The sequence below is a fragment of the Macrotis lagotis genome, chromosome 1 (assembly GCF_037893015.1).
Source record: "Macrotis lagotis isolate mMagLag1 chromosome 1, bilby.v1.9.chrom.fasta, whole genome shotgun sequence".
Lineage (NCBI taxonomy): Eukaryota > Metazoa > Chordata > Mammalia > Peramelemorphia > Peramelidae > Macrotis > Macrotis lagotis.
In genome coordinates this window covers 882,214,250-882,241,479 of record NC_133658.1, presented here as the reverse complement: position 1 = coordinate 882,241,479, position 27,230 = coordinate 882,214,250, and the positions used below count along the sequence as shown (strand labels likewise).

Here is a 27,230-nt window from a genome sequence, read left to right as displayed (position 1 = left end):
CCCGAACAACTTTCGCACAGGCCAATCAGCGGTGAGTTAGCCGCCCGGGCCACTTCCGACCCGGCTTCCAGGACGTGCTGCGTTGAAATAAGCCCCCTAGACCACGGGGCAGCTCTCCCTGGTACCGCCTCCTCTGGAGTGGCAGGAGGGCCGGCCCCGCCTCCACGCCCCTGGGGGGGGGGGCTCTCCGCACTTGAACTTGAGTCACAGCCGCGCACCCTCAGCCCGCCCCGCCCTCCCGGCGTCCCTCGTGTCCCCACGCTGCAGGCTTTTACATGCGGAGTGAGCCCCGGAGCCCCAGGCGGCTTCACCGCGGTCCCGGGTGTGCCGCTTGCCCGCACAGACCCCGCTCCGGACCTGGCGGCTTGCCTTACGCATCCCCATTCCCGCGCTCTCGGCTCTGCCTAGAAGGGCAGCGTGCAAGAGCCGGGTGGTGGTGGGGGGGGTGAGCTGGACTTGGGCTTGAATTCGGGCTGTGACAATTAGAAGCTGTAGCATGCGCCCCCAGCCCCTGCATCTGCAGAACGGGCACAACATGCCAGCATGGAAAGGCCGAGGCTGGTCACGATCGCTTTATGGGGCTTCATCTTCTCCTTGCTTTGGATTCCTCCCCTACACAATCTCCATGTCCCACTGTCTTCCTTTGGCTTCTGTGATCTTATTACTGTGGATATTTCTAGGGGTGCAGATCAAAGGCCACCAAGGCACCCATGCCCACGCCTCACCGCACTTGCTCCCCGACTCCTTCCAAAGTCACCCGGATTTTGTCAGGATACATGTGCTTGTTTTCCTCTAATTGATGTCTCTGCCCCAGATCCTCTTCCATGTGTAATGTGTGAATTTAGCACGAGTAGATTTTTCTCTCAAAAAAATAACAAGGTAGAAGTTTGGGATAATGTGCGAATTTAGCATGAGATTTTTCTCTCAAAGAATATCAAGGTGGGAGAAGTTTGAGATACTCCATCAAGCTCTCATTTTGAATGAATGCATGCATTTTAAAAAATAAAGAAGAGGGCGGCTAGGTGGTGCGGTGGATAGAGCAGTGCCCTGCAGTCAGGGGGACCTGAGTTCAAATGTGACTCAGACACTTAATAATTACCTAGTTGTGTAGCCTTGGGCAAGCCACTTCAACCCATTGCCTAGCAAAATCCTAAAAAATAAAAAATAAAAGAGTAAAGAGGATGGAGAGGCTCCATGAAGCCTCTTATTCTGAATGAACGCAAGCATTAAAAAGTAAAGAGGAAGAAAAGAACCAAGACCTGGTGATGGAATCCGCTCATGTGAGCCAGGGTTAGAATGGAAGCTCCTCTTCAGTCTTCCAGAAAGGCATCGGCTCAACCGGATTTAGGGCCACGGGGGTCTCTACCTTTGCCAACTCTGAGACCATTCCTCTTTTTCCGCGGGCCTCGGGGAGGCAATGGAAAGAGGACTAGATTGGGAAGTGAGACCTGCAATTCGACTCCCGTTGCTATGACCCTGGGCGGGTCACTTCCCCTCTCGGGCTTTCTTCGTGTAATGAAAAGCCCATTTACTCGGCGCCTGAGCGAAGCGGCACGTGCCGAGCTGCCGGGAACCAATGGAGCACAGCAAGCCGGCGCGGTCGGGGTCACCGGGGCCCCACGGGCGCGAAGCCGCGGGAGCAGGGCTGGCGGGCAGCGAGCGCACGGCCGAGCCCAAGTTCACGGTCAGGAGCGGGAGGCGCGCTCCGGGGGGAGAGGGAGGAGGAGCCGGGCGGGGCTTTCCTTCCCGGCCCCCAAGTGCTCGGGGAGCCGGTTTCCGCCCGGCCCGGAAAGGCCGGCGCACAACATGGCGGCCTCCGCGGCTGGCGGACAGGGCCGAGGCCGGCGCCGGCCTCGCCCGTGACCCGGAGCCCGGGTGACCGGAAGACGGGGCGGGCCGCGGCGCCGGCCTCGCCTCTGTCGCCTCGGGGCCCGGGAGGCCGGGAGGCGGCTCCGAGCTCCCCGCCGGCCCGCCCCCCGCGTGCTCCCCGCAGCCCCTCCACGGGCGCCGGCCCGCCCCCCGCCCGCATGGCGGCCCCGGGCCCGGCCGAGAGGATCAGCATCCAGGCGGGCCCCGAGGACGGGCCCGGGGGCGGGCCCCGAGGACAGGCCCGGGGACGGGCCCCAGGACAGGCCCGGGGGCGGCCCCGGCCCGCGCCGCTGGCGCCACAAGTGCGCCTCGTACGTGCTGGCGCTGCGGCCCTGGAGCTTCAGCGCCTCGCTGAGCCCCGTGGCGCTGGGCAGCGCGCTGGCCTACCGGGCCCAGGGCGCGCTGCAGCCGGGCCTGCTGCTGGGCAGCGCCGTGGCCGTGCTGGCCGTGCACGGCGCCGGCAACCTGGTCAACACCTACTACGACTTCTCCAAGGGCATCGACCACAAGAAGAGCGACGACCGCACGCTGGTGGACCGCATCCTGGAGCCGCGGGACGTGGTGCGCTTCGGCGTGGCCCTCTACACGCTGGGCTGCCTGTGCGCCGCCGGCCTCTACTGCCTGTCGGCGCTCAGGCTCGAGCACCTGGCGCTCATCTTCTTCGGAGGCCTCTCCGGCTCCTTCCTCTACACGGGAGGTGAGGAGGGGGCCCACTGCCCGGGCAGGGGTGAGGAGGGGGCGGCGCTGCCCTGCCCGGCCCGGGGTGAGGAGGGGGCGGCGCTGCCCTGCCCGGCCCGGGGTGAGGAGGGGGCCCGCTGCCCGGGCAGGGCTGAGGAGGGGGCGGCGCTGACCTGCCCGGCCCGGGGTGAGGAGGGGGCGGCGCTGACCTGCCGGGCCAGGGGTGAGGAGGGGGCCCGCTGCCCGGCCCGGGGTGAGGAGGGGGCCCGCTGCCCGGCCAGGGGTGAGGAGGGGGCGGCGCTGCCCTGCCCGGCCCGGGCAGGGGTGAGGAGGGGGCGGCGCTGCCCTGCCCGGCCCGGGGTGAGGAGGGGGCCCGCTGCCCGGGCAGGGGTGAGGAGGGGGCGGCGCTGACCTGCCGGGCCAGGGGTGAGGAGGGGGCCCGCTGCCCGGCCCGGGGTGAGGAGGGGGCGGCGCTGCCCTGCCCGGCCCGGGGTGAGGAGGGGGCGGCGCTGACCTGCCCGGCCCGGGGTGAGGAGGGGGCGGCGCTGACCTGCCCGGCCAGGGGTGAGGAGGGGGCGGCGCTGCCCTGCCCGGCCCGGGGTGAGGAGGGGGCGGCGCTGACCTGACCACCCAGGGGTGAGGAGGGACCACCGCCAGCCCAGGCATGAGGAGGGGCAGCGCTGACCACCCAGGCAGTGAGAGGAAGGGGCAGCACTGACCACCTCCAGGTGGTGAGGAAGGGGACCCAGACCAGTCATTTCTCCATGCTGGTCTTGAGGATCTACTGATGTCATGTCAGGATCTTGGTTCGAAGCATCCCTAAGGCTCCTGACAGAAGGGATTTGCAGCAGGAGGTGCCACCTCCCAGATCCCCAGGACCAAAGTCTTTTCTCTTATGTGGACGTTCCTTAGAGGGACTCCACATGCTCCACTTGCTGACCTCTTCTCACTTCCTGAGACAGCTGGTAACCTGAAAACACCAGGGAGATCCACAGGATGCTTAATGATTACAATTCTAAGGGAGTTACTTTTTTTTTTTTATTTTTTCAAGGCAATGGGGTTAAGTGGCTTGCCCGAGGCCGCACGACTAGGTAATTATTAAGCATCTGAGGTCAGATTGGAACTCACATACTCCTAACTCCAAGGCCAGTGCACTATCCACTGCACCACCTAGCTGCCCCAGGGAGTTACTTTTGAAAGTCATGAAACAACCACTTTAGGAATCCAACTCTGATCCCAGAAAACATTCCCCTGGGGTGGGGGGGCTAGGTGGTGCAGTGGATAGAGCACTGGTCCTGGAGTCAGGAGGTCCTGAGTTCAAATGTGATCTCAGACGCTTAATAATTACCTAGCCGTGTGGCCTCGGGCAAGCCACTTAACCCCATTCATTGCCTGGCAAAACCTAAAAAAATAAAATAAAAAAAAGTTCTCCTTGATCTTTCTTTTCTTTTCTTTGCAAAGCAGTGGGGTTCTGCTTTGGAGCAGAAGTGATTAATCAGGCTTCCATAGTCAGAACTGAGGTCTGTCTGGAGGGCAGGAATCCTGCCTGCCTTAGACACGAGGAGGGCTGAGAGATGGCAAGAGTTTGAGAGACCTGCTGTAGGCCTGATCTATGTGTCTACATCTATGAATTTTGCTTTTAAACTGGGGTTGGCTGCTGCACATGCTACAGCTTCTTGGAGCCACTGGTAAGAGCTGGGTAAATTAGGTGAGTACCCCTAAAAAAGACTCAGCCCTCACATCCTCCTTGAACAGCCCATTTACAGGCTAAACTAGGTTGAAGGTAGCTGACAGGCCTTGAACTTGTTGTTGAGTTAGGGGTCTGTACCTCATGCATATAAAGGTTTTTCCTGGTGGAATAGGAGAAGAATTTGTTTCAACAGCTACAGAAGTGGCCAAAGCAGGTGCTGTGGCACTTGGTCAGATGTCAGAGACACCAAGGTCATCCACTACATCACAGGACATCACCAGTCATCCTGATTTTTGTCTTGTCACTGAACTATGGTGACTCCAGAAGGGACTGAGGCTGATGACTTTGTGCAACTTTGCCTTTCTTAAATCCAATTTATGTTCAACATATGATATCACTGGTCTTTTTTGAAAATGAAGGGCTAACAACATCTTTAGGAATCCTGCCAAGCTCTTTGGCTGAGCTTGCTTCCCAAATATAGTTTTTGTCATGATACTGTGTCACATTTAAGGAGCGCTTGTGTTGACTTGTTGCTGCCTTTTTTTTTTTAAATGTAGCAAGACCAGAGGTTGAACTTAGAGCCCACAAGAAGGAGAAAATGAAATGGCACTGATTTTGTTCTTATCCAGTATTAGGAGGACAAAAGGCAAAGATGAATGCAGATGGTTAGACTTTTTCTGTGATTTTCTAGGCTTACCTCAGCATGTATTCTTAGGCTGATCATCATGGCTTTGACTGTGGAAGGTGGACCTCCTGGTCTGCTGCAGTGGTTAGATGTAATATAAATGACTCACAAACACAAAGTGATAGATAGCTTGAGTCATTTAGAATTATGGAGAACCCCGGGGCTGCTCTTCAAAGCTGGCTGATGGAGGGTAAGGAAGTGTAATTTCCTCCTGGCCTCAGGGAATCTAAAGAGAGAGGAAATGTCCATCTAGGAAGGAGCCAAGCCTGGAAAGCCTGCCAGTGAATGTGGCTTTTGTGGGCGATTCCAACTCTTAAGTCAGCAGCCCTAGAGCTCCAGGGGTTCAGAGGCATTCTGTTTGGGCTGTTCCTTATTGTTTGTTTCAGAGGGGCCTGGGGATTAGGGGGAAATAGGAACAACCCTTGCTGAAGGTGGTGGGCATGTCCAGAGATGAAAACTCTCTCCTGACCCTGGTGCCAGCAGAATAGGGAGAAGGTACTGTGGTGATTACACACCGTGGGGGCTTGGAAAGAAGCATTAAGCTCACAGTCCTAGTTTCAATGGCTGGAAGAGATCTTGGGGTCCTCTACTCCAGTCTTCTCATTTTGCAGATGCTGCTGCTGCTGGTAGTGGTGGTGAATGATGGCTAACATTTATATAGACCCAGGCACTGTGTTAAAGTTCATTTTAAATATTTATTACTCAGGGAGGTAGTTGCTGTTATCTCTACTTTAGAGTTGAGGAAATTAGAGGCAGACAGAAATAAAGTCACTTGCACTGGATCACACAGCTAGCAGGCTTTGAACTCAGGTCAGGTCCTGCCTCCAGGCCTGGTGTCCTTTGTACAGTGCAGACCTGGATGCCTCAGATGAGGCAGCTAAGGCTTGGAGAAGTTGGTACCTCTGTGGCACTCTCATTTAGCATATAATGGGGTATCCTAAACAGAGTGGACACTTAATAAAGGTTTGTTAAGTTATGTCTACAAGGGATTTACTTAAAAACAGAATAATTAGTAATCTTTCTACCCCTTTTCTGTATCTGAGAACAAACCAAATTTGCCTTTGCCACTGTTGAGGAGAGAACTGATTGCAGGGCTTACTGTCCTGCTTCAAGTTCCTGTTTCTTTTGCCCTTCCCTTATAAAAGCTTCTTGACTTTTGACAGTAAGAGTGAGATGAATTATTCTGTTTTTTTCTTTTGTAGCAGGCTTTGATTTCATGTTATCTCTTTGTTTTCTGGCCATAGGAATTGGATTCAAATATGTGGCTTTGGGTGACCTGGTCATCCTCATCACCTTTGGTCCACTGGCCGTTATGTTCGCCTATGCTGTGCAGGTGGGGTCCCTGGCCATCTTCCCACTGATCTACGCCATCCCCTTGGCTCTCAGCACCGAGGCCATTCTCCATTCCAACAACACCAGGGACATGGAGTCTGACAGAGAGGCCGGCATCGTCACCCTTGCTATTCTTATCGGTCCCACCTTCTCCTACATCCTCTACAACACCCTGCTTTTCCTGCCTTACCTAATCTTCAGCATCTTGGCCACACGATATACCATCAGCATGGCGCTGCCTCTGCTCACCATTCCCATGGCCTTTTCACTTGAGAGACAATTCAGAAGCCAGACCTTCAACAAATTGCCACAGAGGACTGCCAAACTCAACCTCCTGCTGGGGCTCTTCTATGTCTTTGGCATCATCCTGGCACCAGCAGGCTCTCTGCCCAAACTCTAAAGGGACCAGGGCTTTCCACTGCCCTCTGCAAAACCCTTGTTTCCTTTTCAGTGGAATGTGATTCCCTGGCTCAGTGTTGAAACCAGAGAATCTGAGAGCAGACTGGTGTTTGGTGACCTTTTGCGCTTTTGGAGTAACAGACTCTTGATACGCTACCCATGTTTTCTCACAATCCTTAGAAAGAATTTTATTTGAATGATGGACATCAGTGATCTAGGTGCTTGCTCTGTTCACAGCTTCCACTAGAGGGCAGTGTCAGGTCGCTTTGAAATGAAGCTGCCCCTTCCATATGACTGTTAAGAGGCTCTCTGTCACTTAGCCTCTCCCCTCACCATCTCCCTTCAATTAGAACCATAATTACTGGGTTTTTCTTACAATTCTTATTTAAGCTATATTTTCTTACCGATCTTGATCTTGTATGTTGATGGGTAGAAGCAGGCTCAATTAACATGGATAGTGCCAGTCTCTTATCTTTTCACTCTGGTCCCGAACAGGGCTGAGAAAGTTGTCATTCATAGCCTGGAGGGAGCGGTCAGACATGTTTGCCCCTCGACACATCACTCTCTTGTTAGTTGCCGCAGTTGACTAAAAAAGATACTTTAGCAAATGATCTAGTTGGAGACAAGGAGGGGAAAAAAAAACCAGTCCCAGGTGGGCACTTTGGTGGTTTGTGTGGAGAAGCGAAGAATGGCTGTTTGCTTTGTAGGAATGTCTAAAAAGACAGACCGGGTTAAATGCTTCACTTATCATTGGCCTAAAAACTGTAGGAGCAATGACAGTTTGGCAGGCTGTTGGAGGGATTCAGGATACTGTTTCCCATTCACCAATACTCAGTCCCTCCCTCCCCTTTAACATTTCTTTTGAATACCCTTATCCTGTTTCCACAAGAAGGGGGAAAAATGAGCATTTAGTAACTAGATTTCCTGGTAAGAGATGATACTTTGCTCACTACCCCAGGGTACTCAAACCAGACACATAACTCCTTATTCCCAGGTCAGGTCATTGGGCCATTTCTGAGCCAGAGTAGGCCAGGTACAGCTAATTTAGTTTGTCCTCTTGAAGCAGATGCAATTTTGACACATCTTTACTATAGGATGTTTGAGATGAAGCCAGGAGAGGAGTTTGCTAAGGACACATTAAAAATAGGTCAGTCTTTTTGCTCAGCTGGGCAGCTTTTCCATTTCTCTGAGACAGATGGTGGTTTTGGGACTGCTTTTGCTCACTTGCAATGTGATGGTCCAGGATTCATCCACATTCTCTGCTAGGATATAATGGCCTCATATGACCAACCCCAAACATTTGTAAACCCCCTCCCCCATCCTGACAGCAACTTTAAAGCTTTTGTGTCCAAACTGGTAGACCAGTTTATCTCACAGATCACCAGACTTGACTGCTGGTTGATCACATCACAAGGAAAAAAAGAATATGGAGACCAGGAAGTTCTTAAAGATACTTAGCAAAGGTTTATGGTCCTGGGACAAACCAGCAGCAAAGAGAAAGGGTGAAGTCCTCCTCGGACTTCCCAAGACCTTTTAAAGAAATGCCCCAGTTGTGGAGTTGCAGGTGCTTCTGCATCCTTTCAGAATTTCTCCCTTGAGGTTTAGGGATAGAGTCTTCAATTGATCCCCAAGTTAGCTACCACTATCTGCCCAGCCTGCCCATCTGTATCATCAGCTCACATGATAGAGTTTAGTGCTGATTTTAATACATTTTTGATACACATTCTGATGAGGCCAAATTTGGTAATGAGTTTTATACACAGCTCACCATGTATTTATATGGCTGTCCTTGATTCAGTGACGTTTTCTTTGTCTTGTTCATTAAAAAAAATTTCACTCATCACTGGTCTCTGGCTTCTCTTTGCCATTTACCCAGCCCCCTTTTCCATTGGGTCTCTTAGGGTTCATGTGATAGGAACATGAGATAGATTGGTGTTAACCCAAAATCATGTTTAATTCAATGTGCTTAACAAACTTTGCTTTTAAAGCTTAGCCAAGCCCTGCCTGTCTAGAGAGTATACTGCAGTTTTGTCCTCTAGAAGGCTGTTCTGTGTCCCATATAGAATTATAAAGTCCAAGAATTGAGAGCTAGAAGGGACCTCACACACATGAACACTAATTACAGTACCCTGATGGGTGACACTTATGTATGAGGCAATTTTTATGTGTCTTCAGAATTCTTGATTTAGAAATCTAGGAATTCTTCCTTTGGAGGGCTCAGTTTAGAGTCACAAAGATCTGGGTTCATATTCAGCTTTTTTGTGACTCATCAAATCAAAGCTTCAAAGCTAAGGACCTGATTCAAATCAGTCCAACCTAGCAGGCACTGATGAGACACTTCTGTCTCAGGAACTCAAAGACACAAAAGGTTCTGGTCTTCAGGGAGCTTACATTTGTCACCATGGCCCCTTTCCCACATATCCTCCACATCAGTCTCAGGATACATCAACCTTGATGTCCAGAAACATTTCCCACAAAGAGGTCAGTGCTTTGCCTTTGCAAAGTGCTTTACAAATATTTCATTTTAGCTTCACAACCCCCCCCCCCCCCCCCCCCCCCCCCCCCCCCCGCCCCACAAGAAATAGATGTTACAAGGCAGCTAGGTGGCACAGTGGATAAAGCACCAGCCCTGGAGTCAGTAGTACGTGAGTTTAAATCCTGTCTCAGACATTTAATTGCCTAGCTGTGTGGCCTTGGGCAAGTCACTTAACTCCATTTGCCTTGCAAAAACCAAAAAAAAAAAAAAGAAATGGATGTTACTATTAGCTTCATTTTACTGATGGGAAAATGGAAGCAGAGGTTAAATGACTTGCCCCAGAGTCATAAAGCTAGTAAGTGTTTAAGGATGGATTTGAACCTAAGGTTCTCTCCCTTGTGTCATCTAGATGGTTTAGCCTTTATGGCGATGAAAATGATGGGAATGATCGTCTCAGCTTTGTATTTTCACCAGGGAGATCTGTCCTGAAGTCCACTCACCTGTTTCATGTGTGTGTTTCTTACTAAAGACCAGCAATGATTTATGATTTCTTCAATATAACACGTTTCAGCTTTAGTATCACAGCTGTGGTGGGTTGCAAAAGATGGCTAACTCATGTCTTTAATCAAACTCTATTAGCTTAATGCTTAGATAAAGATCTATACTGAGTTACCAAACCTAGTCAGAGGAAGTGTCTCCAACTTGATTCTCTTCTGGGGGGCAACTGAGGGAAAAGAAGTTGATAAGGGAGCTCTGGGTGCTCTCTACCAAAGCCAATCCAATGCCAATTGCTCTGGAACTGGACCACAGTGGGTGAAAGAGGGCCATTCCTGAGAAGTCTGAGATTTCATTCTGAACTCCCCTGATTGTTGGTAGTGAGTTTAGCAAAGGACTCAGGGCCATCCTTTAGAACTACCTCAGGGAGGCGGCTTGGTGGTGAGGTGGATAAAGCAGTGGTTTCAAATTCGACCTCAGACACTTAATTATCTAGCTGTGTGGCCTTGGGCAAGCCACTTAACCCCATTGCCTTACAAAAACCTTAAAAAAAAAACTACCTCCGAAGTGAGTAGGACTGTTCTCTAGCAACTGGACTCTCCACCCCCCAACCTGGTTGGTGTGCTTTCTGTCTCTGTCTCTTTGTCTCTGCCTCTCCTTCCTTCCCTCCTTTTTTTGTCTCCTTGATGTTTCTCTGCCTCCATCTCTTTCTGTCCTTCCCTCTTTCCCTCTTTGTCTCTCTCCATTTGTCTCTATGTCTCTCTCTTCCTCCTCTTTTATTCTCTGCCTCTCTCTCTCTGCCCCTCTCTGTTTCATACTTATATCCCTCTCTTCTGTGTCATATTTGTCATAGGAATGGGGGGGGTCACAGATCTAAGCTGGAAGTTTCTTCCCTGTCTTCTCTTTTCACAGTTGAGGAAGCAGGTCCAGGAAAGTGAAATGAATGGTCTGAGGTCATAGCCAGTGTGTTGGCCAACCTTCTATCTCCTTACTCAACTTTACCTCTTGCCTCGAACATAGTAAAGGAGAGGGTCTGGGACAGTGATTTCACTGGTATTGGGAGCCAGTATAGAGACTCTCCTCCAGTGCTGGTCAGCACCTTCTGGGTCACTCCTTTTAGACAGTTGAGGACACTGAAGTTAAGTAATTTATTCAGGGTCACTCAGTCAACAGGTGTCAGAAGTGCATACTTAATAAATATTTGTTGAATTAAATGTTAGATGTGAATCTCTCTGCCAGTTGTAATGAGCTCAGCTGCTATTGATAGGCTGTGTACATAGATGTGTGTGTGTAGAGGGGTGTTTGGGACACACACACTCACATATAATTGATTTCACCCTTCAAAATCCTTGAAATGAAAATGGCCAACAGTTTTAGTCTACAGTGCTGGAGAAAGCCAAACTGCTCACAGACTGACCCCTTTGATGACAGGCACCTTTGGCTGTCACTTGGCATTCAAGGACTTAACCTGATGCCTATCATTGTTAAGCCACCAAATATGGCCAGGCAATGGGTGAAGCATCTGGGCAATTCCTGCTCTCTAGGGAGCTCATAGTCAAGTAGTGTAGACAAGTAAACACATCTGTACCAATAGATTCTATATGGGATCATTTGGAAATAATCCATAGAGGTAAGGAAGACACCAACATTAAAGGAGATCAGAAAAACCTTGTAAGAGGTAAGACTGGAGGAAGCCCAGAGGCAGAGCAGATGAGTGAGAGCTTTCGAGGTCTGGGAGACAGCCAGGTCCATTGCCTATAGCTAAGATTGGGAGGGTCTTATTTGAGGAAGTCAGTGTCACTGGGTCACAGTAAGGTGGTGAATAAGGGGTAAGAAGACTGGGAAGATTGGGGGTGAAGGGTGGATTAAAAAGGGCTTTGATTATGAGGTGAGGAATCTTTGCAATTGCACAGTTACCTCTGCACTTTAGGAAGCTCACTTTGACAACTGGGTGAAGGAGAGACAGGGAAGAAGAGACCAAGCATCCAGTTATTGCAGTAGTACAAGTATGAGATGAGGATTACCTGTACCAGGGTGGTGGCAGCAATGCCAGAGGAAAGAAGGGGGCAGATACAAGAAATGTTAGGGAGGTCAAATCGACAAGATTTCCTTGGCAAAAGATTGGCTATGGGGGTGTTGGGTAGGATGGAGAGAGTGAGGGGTTGAAGATGTCACCTGGGATGCCAAATGGACACCCCAGGGGATGCCCTCCAGTCATGACAAATTGGAAAAGCTGAAAAACAAAAATCTATAACCTGAATTTAAGCACAGTAATTCCAGTTGGCATGTCCTGGAGCTGACCTTGCTCATGCCCCAGATTCCAAGTCAACATCCATACCATCTGGGGTTCTAAGAGCAGGGATGAGATGATCAGCTGTGGTTCCAGGCTAGCCTCTCCCACCCCCCTCTCCAATCTTGGATAGTGCCTAGGAGAGGAATTGGTTCTGGGTTCCCCCAGTGATGCTAATAAACTTGTGGAGGCAGGGCCAACCGGGAGCATAAATAGAAAGGGCAACCAACCTTTTGATTCCACACTCCCTCCCCCACCCCACCAATTGGGCTTGAACTTTCCACCATTTAAAGTCCCTAAAATGTTAACCAGAGGAAGGAGGAAAAAAAAGGGAAAGGAGAAGGGAAGGGGGGGAGGAAAAAGATCAAGATGTGGATGGTGGGTCTTTGAAGCAGGAAGACCTAAGTTTGAATCCTGCCCTTATGAAGGAGCAACTGACTGAGTATAACATTTAACATTTTCTCAGGAGTTATTTCATTTGATCATCACAACAGTAATTAATATTTTCATAGTGCTTTAAGGTTTGCAAAGTGTTCTAAGTATGTTTTCTCATTTGATTCAGATAGCGTTGCTTTCAAATATTTTTTTTTATCCCTTGGGGCAGCTGTATTAAGTCACTTAAATCCCATTGCCTTGCCAAAACAAGCAGTTTTATAGATTAGGAAACTGAGGAGAGAGGTTAAATGACTCAGTGGTCATACAGCAAGTAAGCATCTGAGATCTTGACTCCATGACCAAAGCTCTAGGCAGTTAGATGTTGCAGGCATTATTATCCCCATTTTACAAAGGAAGAGACTGAGGCAAAAAAAAGGTTAAGTGATCTTGTTCTTCTTCCAAAATGGACAGACATCAATTGTAATATGCTCAGCCTAGTAAATACTACATAAATATTAACTTTTATAATAATTAGGCCCTGCCACTTCTTTGTCCCTCAACCACTTGAAGCAGCCTAGGTAGTGTCGTGGATAGAGCACTGACTTTGGAGTCAGAAGGACAGGAGTTTGAATCTAGTCTTAGACACTAGACACTTACTAGCTGTGTGACCTTGGGTAAGTCACATATCCCTGATTGCCAGACATCCAGGGCCATCTCCAGTCATCCTGATCCTTATCTGGCAACAGAATTCATGTGATTCTGGAGGAGAAAGTGAGACCCCCTCACTCAAGTCCAATTCACGTGCTTGAAATGGTATCACCTCCCTGATGTCATGATCTTCAACAATGAAGGACAATCATCATGTCATCATCACCACTTGAACCAGGTATGATTATCACAGTTTTACAAATAAACTGAGGTTTAAAATGATTAAGACCAAGGTCATAAATTTAATAAAGGGGAAGACAAGGAGTGAAAGTAGATCAGTCCCAAGGTCCAGTGTCCTTTGGACTGCCCCTGGTGACCTCTCTAATTAGACAGTGATGACAATCTGCCACATGGGAAGGAGACTAAAGGTGAATTTAGGGATTACGAGGTGGGAGGGAGCCTGGGTGGAGTCAGTTAAGAATAATTCCCTGGAGGATTTTTGTAGGAAGTAGGACAGCATCAGCATGTAATCCATAGCCTGTGGACCAGCCTGTCCCCACCAAATAGAGCAGTTTCCTTGGAAACAGACATTGGTGGCCAGCTGTCCTCAAGTGCCCGGCTGGAGAGGCTCCCCATAATCTCTGTCTTCCGGAAGAAGTGGATCAACCAACTTTTCCTTGATCTCCGTTGGCCATGAAGACTGGCAATTGGAACAACAGATACAGGCCTGCCGAGGGCTAGTCCAAGTGCTGCCAAGGTCAAAACTGTCTGAGAAATTAAAAATCCATGATGCTCCCTAGCTGGGAAACAAACAGGAGGGTTTGGCAGGGCATTTAATCAGCCACAGCTGCCAATACCTAATCAAGACAAATGGCCCCAGGGAGATGAGGCCCAGGGAAAGTATTTCTGCAGGCAGCCCAGACTGGGCTAAATTCCTCCCGGGGCTTGAGAGAATCTCTGGACTCTGGACCTAAGACTTTCACACTGGATTGGAGGAGCTGCTCTCCTCTGGGAAGAGGAATCCTAAAGAAATTTGTATGTATTTTGTATTCATTCGTCAGTGTACGTGAAATTTCCACCACAGGAGAATGGAGGTTCTTTGAAGGTACAGGATTGTTTTATAGGCTCTTTGAAGGGGACCTCAGATGCCATCTAATCCAACTCTCCTTTTTTACAGAAAGGGAAATTGAGGCACAGAGGGTTAGATGATTTAACCAAGATCACACAGGCAGTAAGTATTAGGGCAGGATTTGAACTCAAGTTTCCCTGACAACTCTATTGTGCCAACTGTGTACTTAATAAAGACTGAACTAAACTGATGATACTAAGGGTGGCAACTGGTACTTATCCATTTCTCTCTTTTTTTCTTTTCCAGATACTTTTCATTTCATAAGGACATCGTAAGAAACAAGCATCTTTGGGTTAGGTGGCACAGTGGATAGAATACCCACCCTGGAGTCAGGAGCACCTGAGTTCAAATCTGATCTTAAATATTTAATAATTACCTTGGGCAAGTCACTTAACCCCATTGTCTTGCAAAAACCAAAAAGAAAAAAGAAAAAATGAAACAAGTACCTTATCAAGAATTCAGAACCACCATTAGTGAAGCAAATAGGATCCTTTATTAAAATGTCCTTAAGAACAGGGGTCCCAAATAGAAATGTAGAACACATGGCACATGAAATCAGGGTCTTTTATCTCCCATCTAGAACCCAAGTCCCTCCCAGGACCCCAGTTGGCTGGGTATTGCCAAGGTCAAAGGCCTATCTCTCCCCTCATGGGTTCAAATTCCTTATCAAATCTCCCCTTCCCCACAATTTAGTAGCCAGGCCCTTGAAAGGTCTAACACAGATTTACCTTGTTCCTGGTAAGATATAAATTAACTTAATTTACATCTGTAAGCCAACATTCCTCAAATTCTACCACTTTGGCTCTTTTTCTCCTTTTCTCTAGCTGTTTCTCTGTAAGATAGAAACTGCTTTCCTCAGTTTCCCCAACTATCGTAGAAACGAAAACTAATCACTTATCACAAAGTTATTTCTTGTTAGCCTCCTGGCCTCCTGTCTTCTTGGTCTGTGGAGCCAAAGCCATTTTCCAAGCTGACTATTTTGTCCATCTCTCCTCTCTGATCAACTTTTCAGTATTCACCATCACCTCCTTTGCCTCAGAGGCCCCCAAACCTAGCAAGGCATAAAAAAGAACCCCCTTTCCCCACCCCAACCTCAATTTGGTGACTGACATCTTTTGTACAAAAATAGCTCCTGAAGGCAGTCCTGGAAAATCTCTACCAGTCCAATGGAGCATGTGCTCTTGGGACTAGGGGACTCAGTGTTATTTCCAGGGGCAAGAGGCCAGTGTTCACATCACACTTTTAGCAATCCAGTGAGGTCTTTAGGCAAATGAACCACCCCCTTGCTTGTGAAGAGGTGAAAGCTGCTCACAGAATAATTTTAGGAAACTGATCCCAAGTCATTTTGCTTTGTTGCCCAATACCATCTCAGAGCTTTCCCCTGGTTCTGATCCAAGATTAGAGTTGAATAGGTCTCAACTCAGTAAACATTTATTTTTTGTTGTTCAGTCCTGTCCAACTCTCCATGACCCTATTTTCTTGGCAGATATAATGGAATGGTTTGACATTCCTTTTTCCAGTTCATTTTACAGATGAGGGAAATAGGATTAAGTGACTTGCCCAGCTAGAAGTATCAGAGGTTGAATTTGAACTCAGGTCTTCCTAACCACAGGCCTGTGACTCCCTTTGCTGGGCCACCCATGCTTACTGACTGGGGAACCAAAGTCAAAAATAAACATTCTTGGCCCTCTGAGAGTTTATATTCTTGGGAGAGGGTGGGTGAGAGACCACACCTATGCAACTGAGTAGAGAGAACCATCAGGCAGGGATTCTTCACATTCCATTGATCCTTAGAGGATGCTAAGGCTGTTCAAGGAAGGGGAGGTGAGGAGGAAATCAGAATTTCAGAAACTGAGGAGGCTTTAGAGGTATAGGATTAGGGTTTTAAAATTGTCCTTTTTAGGTCCTCTAGTCCAACCCTTCTTTTTAGGAATGAGGAAACTGAGGCTTTGCCCTAGTGACACCAGAAGTTAAGTGCTGAAGCAAGATTTGAACTTGGATCTTGACTTCAAATTCAGCACTCTTTCCTGCTGCACCAGACTAGTCTGTAATCTGCACAAAAGAACCCCTCTCAAACATGTTTGCTAGGTGGCCTATTTGCTTAAAGATCTCTTTATATTTTTTCTTAAAATTCTTTTTCATTATGTGCTTAAGAGATAGGAACAGTTCAATATACAAAGAAAAGGAGAAAGGAAAATTGGATATGAAACTGTAAATTTCTGTTACATAAAATTATATAGGAATCAAGAGATGGTACTATCCATGTGACCATGGGAAAGTCCAGCTCAAACTTTCATAAACTGAATTTTGTTTCTTTGCAACTATTGGTGGTCCCCTCTTCTACCCTTCAACACCCCCTTCCCCTTTGCTCTGCTCTGCAGAGAGGAAGGGAGATGCTGAAATGAATTCATGAAGAGATAGAAGAGGGATTGCTGAGTTCAGGGGACCACTCATCACTGAAGTTTGCAGTGATATAGAGCATTGCATAATGACCACACAAAAGGTGGCAATAGGAAATATTATAAATGCACATAATAATGAAACTTAGCCTGGAGTGACTGAAGAGTTTTATTTAATATCCCTGCAGGCATGGGCAATCCCCCTAGTGGGGAGAATCCCGAATTGTGACACTTAACGTAGAAAGGCTTTTATTCCCCTCCCTTCTGAGTCCTGATAGGTCCTCATCATTAGGGGTACAATCTAAAAGATAAACCCACATCATGACATCACTTAACATGTTTTCCCCCTCCCTGGTTATACAAGACATGTTATGCTGATGAGCCTCACTCATCAGAGGGCCATTAATATGCATGGACCTTATTGAGCAAGGGCACTTACAAAAAGGTCAGAGATGTTAGGTCAACTTCTAACTATTTTGAACTGGATTTTGGTTTCCCCCCCTGGCTGAAGCATTTTCATGTCAGGTTAGGGAAATTCTTCCAGTTCAATGATTGGTCAAGGTCATCTCTTTTATTACCTCTTTACTTTGTTTCATCTCCACATTGCACATAGACTGGTGTCTTTTCAACCTAATCAATAATCAGAAACTCCTGTCTTTGTAAGGCATTGTTCTAACAGATATCTGTGAGACCTTGGAATATTCTCTCATATTCTGTGGAAAACAAACACCCAATAATTTCTCACAGAATACATATCTCTAAAGGTATTCAAGTGCCAGACTATGGAGGACTTTAAATGTTATGCAGAGGGATTTGTATTTTATCTTGTTGGCAATGGGAGCCACATAAAGTTTTTGAGCAGGGGAGGGATGTGGTTTTAGGAAGATTATTTTGGCAGCTGTGTAGAGGATATATCAGAGATGGAAATCACTGGAAGCAGGAATATAGGTCTATGTCAAGAGATAACTACAAAGTTGGAACCCTGGAGGTACTTTGTTATTATTTTTAACGTTTTTTTGGAGGCAGAGTTAAGTGACTTGCCCAAGGTCATATAACTCTCTTGAGTGTCAGAGATTAGATTTGAACTCAACTCCTTCTGACTCCAGGGCTGGTGCTCTATCCACTACCATCTATCTGCCAGTTAACAAAAACAAGAAAGGTTAGATAAGGCATAGATTTGGGAGTATAAATGAGTTCCATTTGGGACATGTTGAACCTGAAATTTGCTAACCCTGGGCTTTGGATCAAGCAATCTGCAAACTTGTTACAAGCATTTACAGTGTGATAGAATTTCTCTAAGGATGGACATATAAGAAAGTCCAAAATAATCCCTGCCTTCAAGGAGTTTACATTCTTTTGGGGGGAGACAACATGTAAATAATGAGGTTCAGAGGGCAGCTAGTATGGAGCAATGGATCTGGAATCACAAAAATCTGAATTCAAATCCAAACTCAGACAATTACTAGCTATATGATCCTAGGCCAGGCTTAAAATAATAATAATGATAATAAGAATTAGGTCTATATAAGATAATGTAGATTTGTTAGAGAAGAAGCCACTAGCAACTGAAGGTTTGGGAAAGGTTTGCTGCTGAAGTTGGCATCTTGACTGTCTTGAAGGAATCTAGGGATTCTTAGAGGTAGTAATGAGGAAGGAAGAACTTGCTAGGAGTTGGGGAGAACCTGAGCAAGTTGGAAGAGATGGAACGTACTGTCTGAGGCATAGAAGAGTAAAGTGTAAGAGGAATCCCTACGTTGGTAGGGCTGGATTGTAGAGGTATGGAAGGGAGTAAAGTGTAAGAGGGCCCAACAGGTACAAGAGGTTACATAGAGCTTTGAATGCTAAACAAAGGGCTTTACTGTTGGCCCTGGAGGCGATAGGGAGCCACTGGAGTTTATTGAGCAGTGGAGTGACATAGTTGAGCCTATACTGTAGGAAAATCCCTTTGACAGCTGAGTGGAGGGTGATTTAGAATGGGAAAGAGTCAAGAGACAGGAAAATCAAATGGTGGCTATTTCAAGTAATCTGCCAAGTGTGACAAATCAGAGGGGTTCGTCACTCCTACTCCAAAATCAGGCACTCTCCTCCCTGTGGCCCTTCTCTAGTGCCTTCTGTTTGCCTCAGTTTCTCCAGATATACTGTGGGATGGAGCCACACAAGTTCTCTCCAGGGGTGGGGGGTGACAGTGGCAAGACATTTGGAAAGCTTCCTCTACACCTGCTTTGAAGGCCTCACTATAATGAAAAAATAAAACCCTTGTCTTATAATTCTGGGATTCAATAGAAGTTGAAAATTAATGGAATCCAAAGCAATGAGTAACACACTGTAAAACAATCTCAATTACCAGATAACCAATCTATGTGCAATTCCAGGGAGGATAAAGATAAAACTGAGAGGGCTGTTAGAAAATGACAGCCCAAAGCCCCTCCAGGCTGAGTCAAGGAGATGGAGCTGTGGGTTATTCTGCCTTTTCAGATCTGGGACTGGGCAGGAGTGGAGTAGACCCTGAAGAGAAGAGCCATCTGTTTTCCTGAAAGTCATGGTGAAGACAGAAGATAACCGAATGAGTCAAGTGGAGAGGAGGAAAGCAGCTCTATAATCTGTTCCTGGGGCAATAGTTAGGGGAGAGAATTAATTTTAGTGCAGCATTGACTGTGCCAGAGATGCAGAGAGAAGTCTTACAAGAGAGGGTTTTGTGGAAGAATGGATTTGGAGACAAAGAGCCTGGTATTTGAACCTTGGCTCAGGTATTTTCTGTCTGATCATTGGCAAATCACTTCTGGAAATGTCATTTCAATCATATTTGATTCTTCAAGACCATGTTTGAGATTTTCTTGGCAGAGATATTGGAGTGGTTTGTCATTTCCTTTTCCAGCTCATTTTACACATGAGGCAACTGAGGCAAACTGGGTGGTAAAGTGATTTGCCCAGGGTCACACAGCTAATAAGTGTCTGTGACTGGATTTGAACCAGGTCTTCCTGACTCCAAGGTCGTGCACTTTTCACTGTGCCTATAACTGCCTCTGTTAATAAAGAGATTAGAATAGATGACCTCTAAGGTTGCCTCTGGTTTTAAATATCAAGTCATTTTTCTGTAATAGGGAACTGGTTTATTAGAGCCTTTACATTGCATTTTTGTATACTCATCACCTAATGGTTTTTGGTATAGAAATATTTTGGGAAGAAGAAAAGAAGGAGAGAAGGTAGAAAGAGAAACTAGAAGGGAAGAAAGGAAGGGAGAAAAGGAGGAATTGATGGAAGGAAGAAAAGGAATGGATGAATAGAAAGAAGGAAGGAAGGAATGGGAGAAAGGAAGGAAAGGAGGAGGAGAGTAAAGAAGGAACACAAAAGGGAGGAGAGTGGGATGCTATCTTCCCTATGATACCTTTGTACTGGCTGTTTTCCCATGTCTTGAATGCTCCTCATTCCATTTTCTGAGAAGCCCTAATTTCTTTCAGGTCTCAACTGACATACTACCTTCTAAATGAAATCTTTTTTCACCCTCCCTCTCATTCCCCCCAGTCAAGGCCCTTCTCCTAAAATCACTTTCTATGTATTATGGGAATTTTTGCTTTACTTTTATTATTTAAGACTCAGGGCCATTCCTCTTACAAATTTTAGCTAACCAAAAGTCTATCTTAAAATTAGCCTTGCTGGACCAAAACTTGTCCCTGCAATGTAAATTTTACTTAAAGCCTAATGCATTCCTCAGAATAGAAGCCAGAAGGAAAATCTCATCTGTCCCTGACTCCTTGGTAACAATGTAAATCCTCCCTCTCAAACAGTCCGTGAATCCTTGATGTAGCTTAATCTCTAACTTGACTTTGTTTACCTATGGCTTTTGATGACGTTTATTTTCTTAGGGGAAGTATGAGATTATGACTTTGGTTAACTAAATTTGTGCAACTTTTATGACACTGAAGGTGTGGGATTAGGCATCTCTCTTCTCTTTAACTTTTATGACCTAACAGGAATGTACAAGATTGTCAAATATAAAGGAATTAGTTCTCTGTCACGCTGACATAATTTTGCCTATAAGAAACCTTGTCAGAATCTTCATGATTGTTCAGGTTTTCTCTGAGGCCTGAACCTGTTCATGAGCATAATAATAAAACCTAGGCTTTTACTTTCATAATTTCTGTGTTAGGGTTAATATATATTTGGCAGCAGGAAGAGTTCAAAGAGGAGATGTTTCTCCTATATCAGTGATATCTATTTCTATATAAACACATATATGTCTGTTTCTATGCATGTGCATGTGTACTATAGAGTATACCTATTTATGTTGCCAGCAGCTAGCATGCATCAAGGATTCTCTTTTCTCGGTTTAAATTTGTACAATTGCTTCTACTTAATCTGGCATGGTTTCTAGCCCTTTGTCATTCTAAATAGTTGCAACAACGCATCCCAGAAAGGCAGCTAGATGGCTCAGTGTATTGGAGTCAGGAGGACTGGGGTTCGAATCATTTCCTAGCTATGGGACCTTGGGCAAATCACTTAATCTTGCTTGCCCCACATCCAGGGCCATCTCCAGTCATCCTGTTCATCTCTGACCACTGGACCCCGATGACTCTGAAGGAGAAAGTGAGACTGGTGACTTTAGCATAGCACCAAATCCAATTCAAGTGCTTGTCATGGCATTCTCCCTGATGTCATGGTCTTCTTTTATAACAAAGGACAAACCTTATTATATTGCAATACAAACAGGGAGGAAGATGGGAGTTATAGAAGGTTCTACTATGGGGGACAGACAGTAGGGAACTAGAAAGGAAGATACAAATTAAACTGAATTTATGTTAACTCCTGGGTTAGATTGTAAGCTTTTTGATAGTAGGGACTGTCATACTATTTCTTTCTTTCTTTCTTTTTTTTTTCTGCAAGGTAATGGGGTTAAGTGATTTGCCCAAGATCACATAGCTAGGCAATTATTAAGTGTCTGAGGCTGGATTTCAACTCAGATCCTCCTGACTTCAGGGCCCATGCTCTATCCACTGTGCCACCTAGCTGTCCCTCATACTATTGTCTTTAATCTCCAGTACCTAACAGAGTGCTGGCATATAGCATATGCTTAATAAAGGTGTGTTGATCACTTGAGGGAGGTAGGAAGGGAGGAAGGAAGGAAGAAAGGAAGAAACCAGTTCCCCCTCACCTTCCTTTCTTATTCTTTGTGAAGTGACTTGCCCAAGGTCACACAACTAGTAGCTACCTGAGGAAAGATTCAAACTCACTTCTCTCCAGACTCCAAGGTCAGGTCAGTGTTGGGTCCTAGGTGCCTGGGTAGCCCATGAGCAGTTGATTAATTTGAATTGCTCGAAGACATGACTCCACTTGAGTACTTCCCACTTCTAGACAGATGCAATGTTTAAGTCTCAAACATCCCTGGGCTTGCTGTTCTACAAAACAGTCTGTGGGATGATCTGGGATGTTCTCAGAGTCAAATCTTGCAGCTTTCTGGCCCAGAGTCTTTTCTCTGCGGGCTTCCTTTCCTTCTTGGAGCAGACAGAGAATTGCTGCCCAGTGATAGAGGACAGAGGCCTTCCCTCTGTTTTCAGCCAAGAGAAGAGGGGATAAGGCTCACACTGGGAGGTAGGAGAGAAGGCAGGAGAAGAATCTCCCAGGAAGCAGGGACAGCATCATTTCAGGACTTCCTCAAAAGCCAACTCATGGGACCCATGAAGAAGATAAGAAAGGAGAAAGTAGGGAGGATGAGCTAATTCTGGAAATGGCAGATGATGGCTCCCTGGGTGAAAATAAATGCAAACAAGCGAGGAGACAATGATTGCAAGATAATCTGTGAGAGAACTGATGGTGTGCCTGTCACTTCCCCAGCTGCAGGGCCACATCTGGTCAGGCTGGGGGTGATTGATGCCTCCCCAAGCCACCTCACCACCTGGTTTATGTGGAAAACATGTCCCTGTTCTTGGTTCCCTCCCTCATCAACCCTGAGAAGTTCTGACCTATTTTCTCTGATTTCTTCCACAACTTCCCCATCTAGGCTGATCCTTTTGCACTTTACCCCCATTATCAGTATTTTCAAAATCCTGACTCCCTTGCTTCCTGATCCCTTGGTAATAACAAGAAAGTCCAGGATTTTGCCCTATCTTCCCTCTGAAATGTCACTAAGGGGGCAGCTTGGTGGTGCAGTGGGATACAGCATTGGTCCTGGAGTCAGGAGGACCTGAGTACCAATCTGGCCTTAGACACTTAATAATCACCCAACTGTGTGACTTTGGGCAAGTTGTTTAATCCCATTGCCTTGCAAAAACAAAACAACAAAAAGGAAAAGAAAAAAGAAATGTCCCTATGGAGAGGTCCCTAGATGTCCCCTCTGAAGGGTTGGGAATGAAAGTAGGGTAGTATTGCAAGTGCAACCTAAAGTCTCCTTCCACTTTGAGACATGCCTCTATCCCAGCCCCCCACAAAGCAGGGGTACCAATATCACTGGCACTACTATACACACTGGATCTGCCTTAGCAAGTTCTTAACTGGTGGTCTCTCTTGGTGCCATTTTCTTTCCTAAGCTGAGGCATCCCTGGGCAGAGAAAACCAATTTTCAATTGAGTGAATGGCTCCTAAGTTCACGTATGAGAGGAACCCTTTCATGCATGGGAGAAGGGATGTGGAGTAGAGAGGTTCTGGGCCCTATAAAGATTAAGGAACTGATGAACTGAGGAGGTGGCCAGTCACCAGGCACATTCTTCACCACTAACTTAGAGGCACTTAATATTCGGAGCTCATCTTCCCTCCATATTGGAACTTTGGAAAAGTCACTTATTAAGGCAGATTAGAATTAATCTTAAATGACTTCCATAAAGATTGTTATTATTATCTGGTGATATTTCTAGCTGTGAATCAACTGCAAGTTTCCTGAATATGAATGAATTGGGATGAAGTTTGCTCTTCCAGCTTATGATCTGTCTCCTTTCATCTTCACCTATGAGGTATCCCCCTTCCTCTGAACCCAAGCCTCCAGATCTGCCTCCCCAGCTCTACCCATAGCATGCTTTCCTTTCTGAAGACCAGAGTTTTTTTCCCATCTGCCTCCACATTAGAAGCATTTAATTTAGTTCAACAGGGACTTTTAAAGTCCCTACCATGTGCTGGGTGCTGTTGATGTGTGAACAAAATTGAAAACTAATTCTCATCTTAAAGGAGCTTAATCACTACTGAGGGGATCCATGATGGACAGACATGTGAATACCAGATCATCACTTGGAACAAAAAATTTCGTACCAGAGGAGTTAAAAGGTTGGACATCCCTGGGTGATTAAAGGGATCAGAAAAGGCTTCTTGGAGATGTTACTTAAATCTAAGAGATTTGATTGAATTCCTTTTTGATGAGGTGACTCAAAAAATTCTGAGAAAGGGGGCTGTGATCAGTTTTCTCTTGGAAAAAGGAAGGGTGGGGGGGCACCTGCAAAGTTGATTGTTTTTCTGGCATCTCAAGTAGGATTAGGGGACCTTATAGGCTGTTGAATTTATACCTTCTCAAAAGGATTGACTGAAAAAACTGGGAAAGCTTAGCCTGTAGCTCAGTGGAACAGAGTGCCCTAGTGAAGTGCCTGCAAGGTTCTTATGTGGAGAAGGGATTAGACCCATTCTTATCTGGTCCCAGAGGGCAGAGCCAGGAATCATGGCAGGCAGTGACAAAGAAGTCAGTTTAGGTTGGATGGTGGGAGAAAGTTTCTTACAATTGAATTTGTCAAAAATGGAATTAGTTGCCTCAGGAGGTGGTGGTACTCTTCCCCATGGAGATCTTCAAAGAGAGGCTAGATGGGGGAGGTGTTGTAGTAGGGTGTTCTTTTGGGGAGCTGGGTTGGACTAGTTATCCCTTCCAATCACTTTGAAATTCTGTGATGTGGTGGATGTGGAAAGTGAAGCCAAGGATAGGGATGGGATCTATCCAAGATCTCATCCATTGTGATGGAGCTGGGGTTCACATGCATATTCTAAGATTCCAAAGCAAGTTTTCTTTCTGCTACCTAAGAAGCTATTGGTGCTACCAACACAGAGTACTGAGCTTGGAATCAGATAGATTGGAGTTCAAATCCAGTTCAAATCAGACAAATGATCCTAGGCAAGTCACTTAATTTATTATTACCTCTTTCTCTCTTTCCCTTACCTCTCAGGGCTGATGTGAAAGCAAAGAAGGGTTATAGTCTCTGAAAAGAAGGATGAATTGAACAGAGAGAGAAGATCATACAGGATCTTTTGGTTAGACAGCTCCATGAAGGCAGAGCCTATACCTTATACACTTCCTTGTATTCCCAAAACGGAGCACACAGTAGGAGCTCATGTTTCCTTATGATAATGATGAGATATTTACCATCTATATAATTTTTAAATTATTAATAATTGTTTATATTTATTTACAGTGTGTGAAGGACTTTTCTTGCAATTGTTTTGAGATAGATATGGCATTTTTGACAGATGGTGAAACTGAACTTCACAGGACTTAAGTGATTTGCTTATGGTCACATGGTAACTGGAATGGAATTCAGACCCAAATCTCTTGACTCCACATTCAGCATTAGTAATATGAATATTATTCCCATTTTATAGATGAAAAAACTTGAGGCTGAAATGAACCAAAACGAATTGGCTAATGTAATACAGGTGATAAATAGTAGTGTTAGAAGTGTAACTTTGGTTCTCAGACAAACCCCAGTGTTCTTTCCACTACCCTAAGATGTATCTTCTGCTAAGATGTCCCTAATACTGCCCTGTGGTTCCCTCTGATTTTTATTGTTGTTGGTCAGTCATGTCTGACTCTTCATAATCCCCATTTGGGATTTTCCTGGCAAAGACAAGGGAATGTTTTGCCATCCCCTTCTTTAGCTTGTTTTACAGATGAGGATACCGATGCAAAGAGAGTAGAAATGATGAAAGTTCAATGCAAAATGTATGAGAAAAGCATTCAGAGATGCCGACTTTCTCCCAGGCAAGTAGGCATTTTATTGGCCACTATAATGGCACAGTGGGCTTAGAGTTGTGCAAAGAGAAATCTAACACCTACTCATTTATACAGGCAGAGCAAAAGAAAGTAGAAAGAAAAAATTGTTCTCAGTTTGATAATTAAGTCTATTTAAGGTGATTCTGGATGTCAAAGGGGGCTCTAGTGATCTTTGGCACCAAGAACTGAACAGAGAGAACTTATAATTAAGTATCCCAGGCAGGCCAGGTGCTGTTAATAAATAATCAAGTTCCTTAACAGAAGAGGATCCTCATGTAACAATGTTTAAAAGTTAACTTTAAGCAGGGCTTGCTTTAAATGGACCAGGGGCGCAGAGAACTGATAAGGGCAGTCAGGAGACAGAGGACTTTGGGCAAAGGTGGGGGCAGCAATCTTTTAGTATTTAAATCATGGCGAGAATTTCAGGTTTTTACCAAGGAGTTAGCAAGGACACTCACTCAGAGAAGACCAGAATGTTGGAGTCTCATCAAAGTGACTTACCCAGATTCATATTTGCTAAATATCTGAGAGCAAATTTGAACTCAGGAAAATGAGTCTTCCGGACTCCAGACCCAGTGCTGTATACACTATGGCACCACCTAGCTGTGGAAGCTCTCTTTGACTGATTGCCTAATATGGCCCTTGGATAGCTTAATGTGGACAGTTCCAGCTATCCTTCACTTTGTTCTCTGACATCTCATCAGCTACCTTTATTCTTTCTCTCCTCCCCCTTCTCCTCCTTTTCTGGAGCCATAATCAAATCAATGCTACCACTGAGCCTAGAAAGAAAATCTACTCCTCTCTTGGTCCACTCACCATCCTGACAACTTTCTGATTGAAACCACATCTCCTAGACCATATCCTCCCACCTAAAGCTGCCTCTCCCTGATGGAACATCAAATCTTTGAGAGGAGGGACTGGTCTTTGCTGTGTGTGTGTGTGTGTGTGTGTGTGTGTGTGTGTGTGTGTTCTGTATCCCTGGAACCTTTCATTCATTCACTTGTAATTCATTCACTTGTAATGTATCTTGTAATTTTATATTGACATAATATCTGTCTTATGATTACTTCTAATAATTAATCTGGAATTATCTGTATTAATGAGAGATCATGGGACAGATATCTAAAAACAGTAGATAATTAAAAATAATTTACATTTTATATATAATATATTCTACATATGTACAAGTATATGTGTGTATGTATACATTTGCAGAGGACTTACTGTCCTCATTTTGTCTGCTCAGACTAATATCGAGATGAGTTAGCAGTCTCTGAGTACATACTGACCTACCTTGGGCAGAAATAGCTCAGAAACATTCTCAACAGTGGAGAAAGATCAGGCTGAAATATTCTTTAGAATTTGCCAAGATTCCCTCCTCTGCCTCCCCTTTCCCTTTGCATTAGAACAGAGAAATATGTGGTCTTTAGGACTGTGTGATGTGTTCTTCCCTTTCCTTGCCTTGCTGACCATCACCCCATTGGATAGAGGCTCTTCTTGCGACCTACTGCCTTTTTGCTAGAAGCATTGGAAAGGCAGATGCTAATTGGAGGAAAGCCAGGTAGCCCATCCTCGCATTGGTTAGAGGCAGCTCCCTTTCTTCAGCACATATTGGGCTTTCCCAACATCCTGGGGCGGGGAACTATGAAGAATGCTAAAAGCCTTTGCCCCATGCTTTGTTTAGTCTTTCCACCTAGCAATCTTGTAGATCACATTTCAGGCCAGGATTTCTTTCTTTGCACATTCCCCAATGGAGTTGCCAGGGGGTTTGACAAAGCAGTTGCCCATTGCTCTTTATTAGTTTAATATATG

The 27,230-nt window shown here is 45.9% G+C and overlaps 1 protein-coding gene across 1 annotated transcript; it reads left to right on the top strand.

Moving 5' to 3' along the window:
- Window positions 1-1,265: 1,265 nt before the first annotated feature.
- Window positions 1,266-8,507, top strand: UBIAD1 (UbiA prenyltransferase domain containing 1). The gene is given in 4 exon segments (XM_074216943.1): window positions 1,266-1,280; window positions 1,524-2,132; window positions 2,134-2,566; window positions 6,167-8,507. Coding segments are annotated over 4 exon segments (1,545 nt in total). The 3' UTR covers window positions 6,655-8,507.
- Window positions 8,508-27,230: the final 18,723 nt, after the last annotated feature.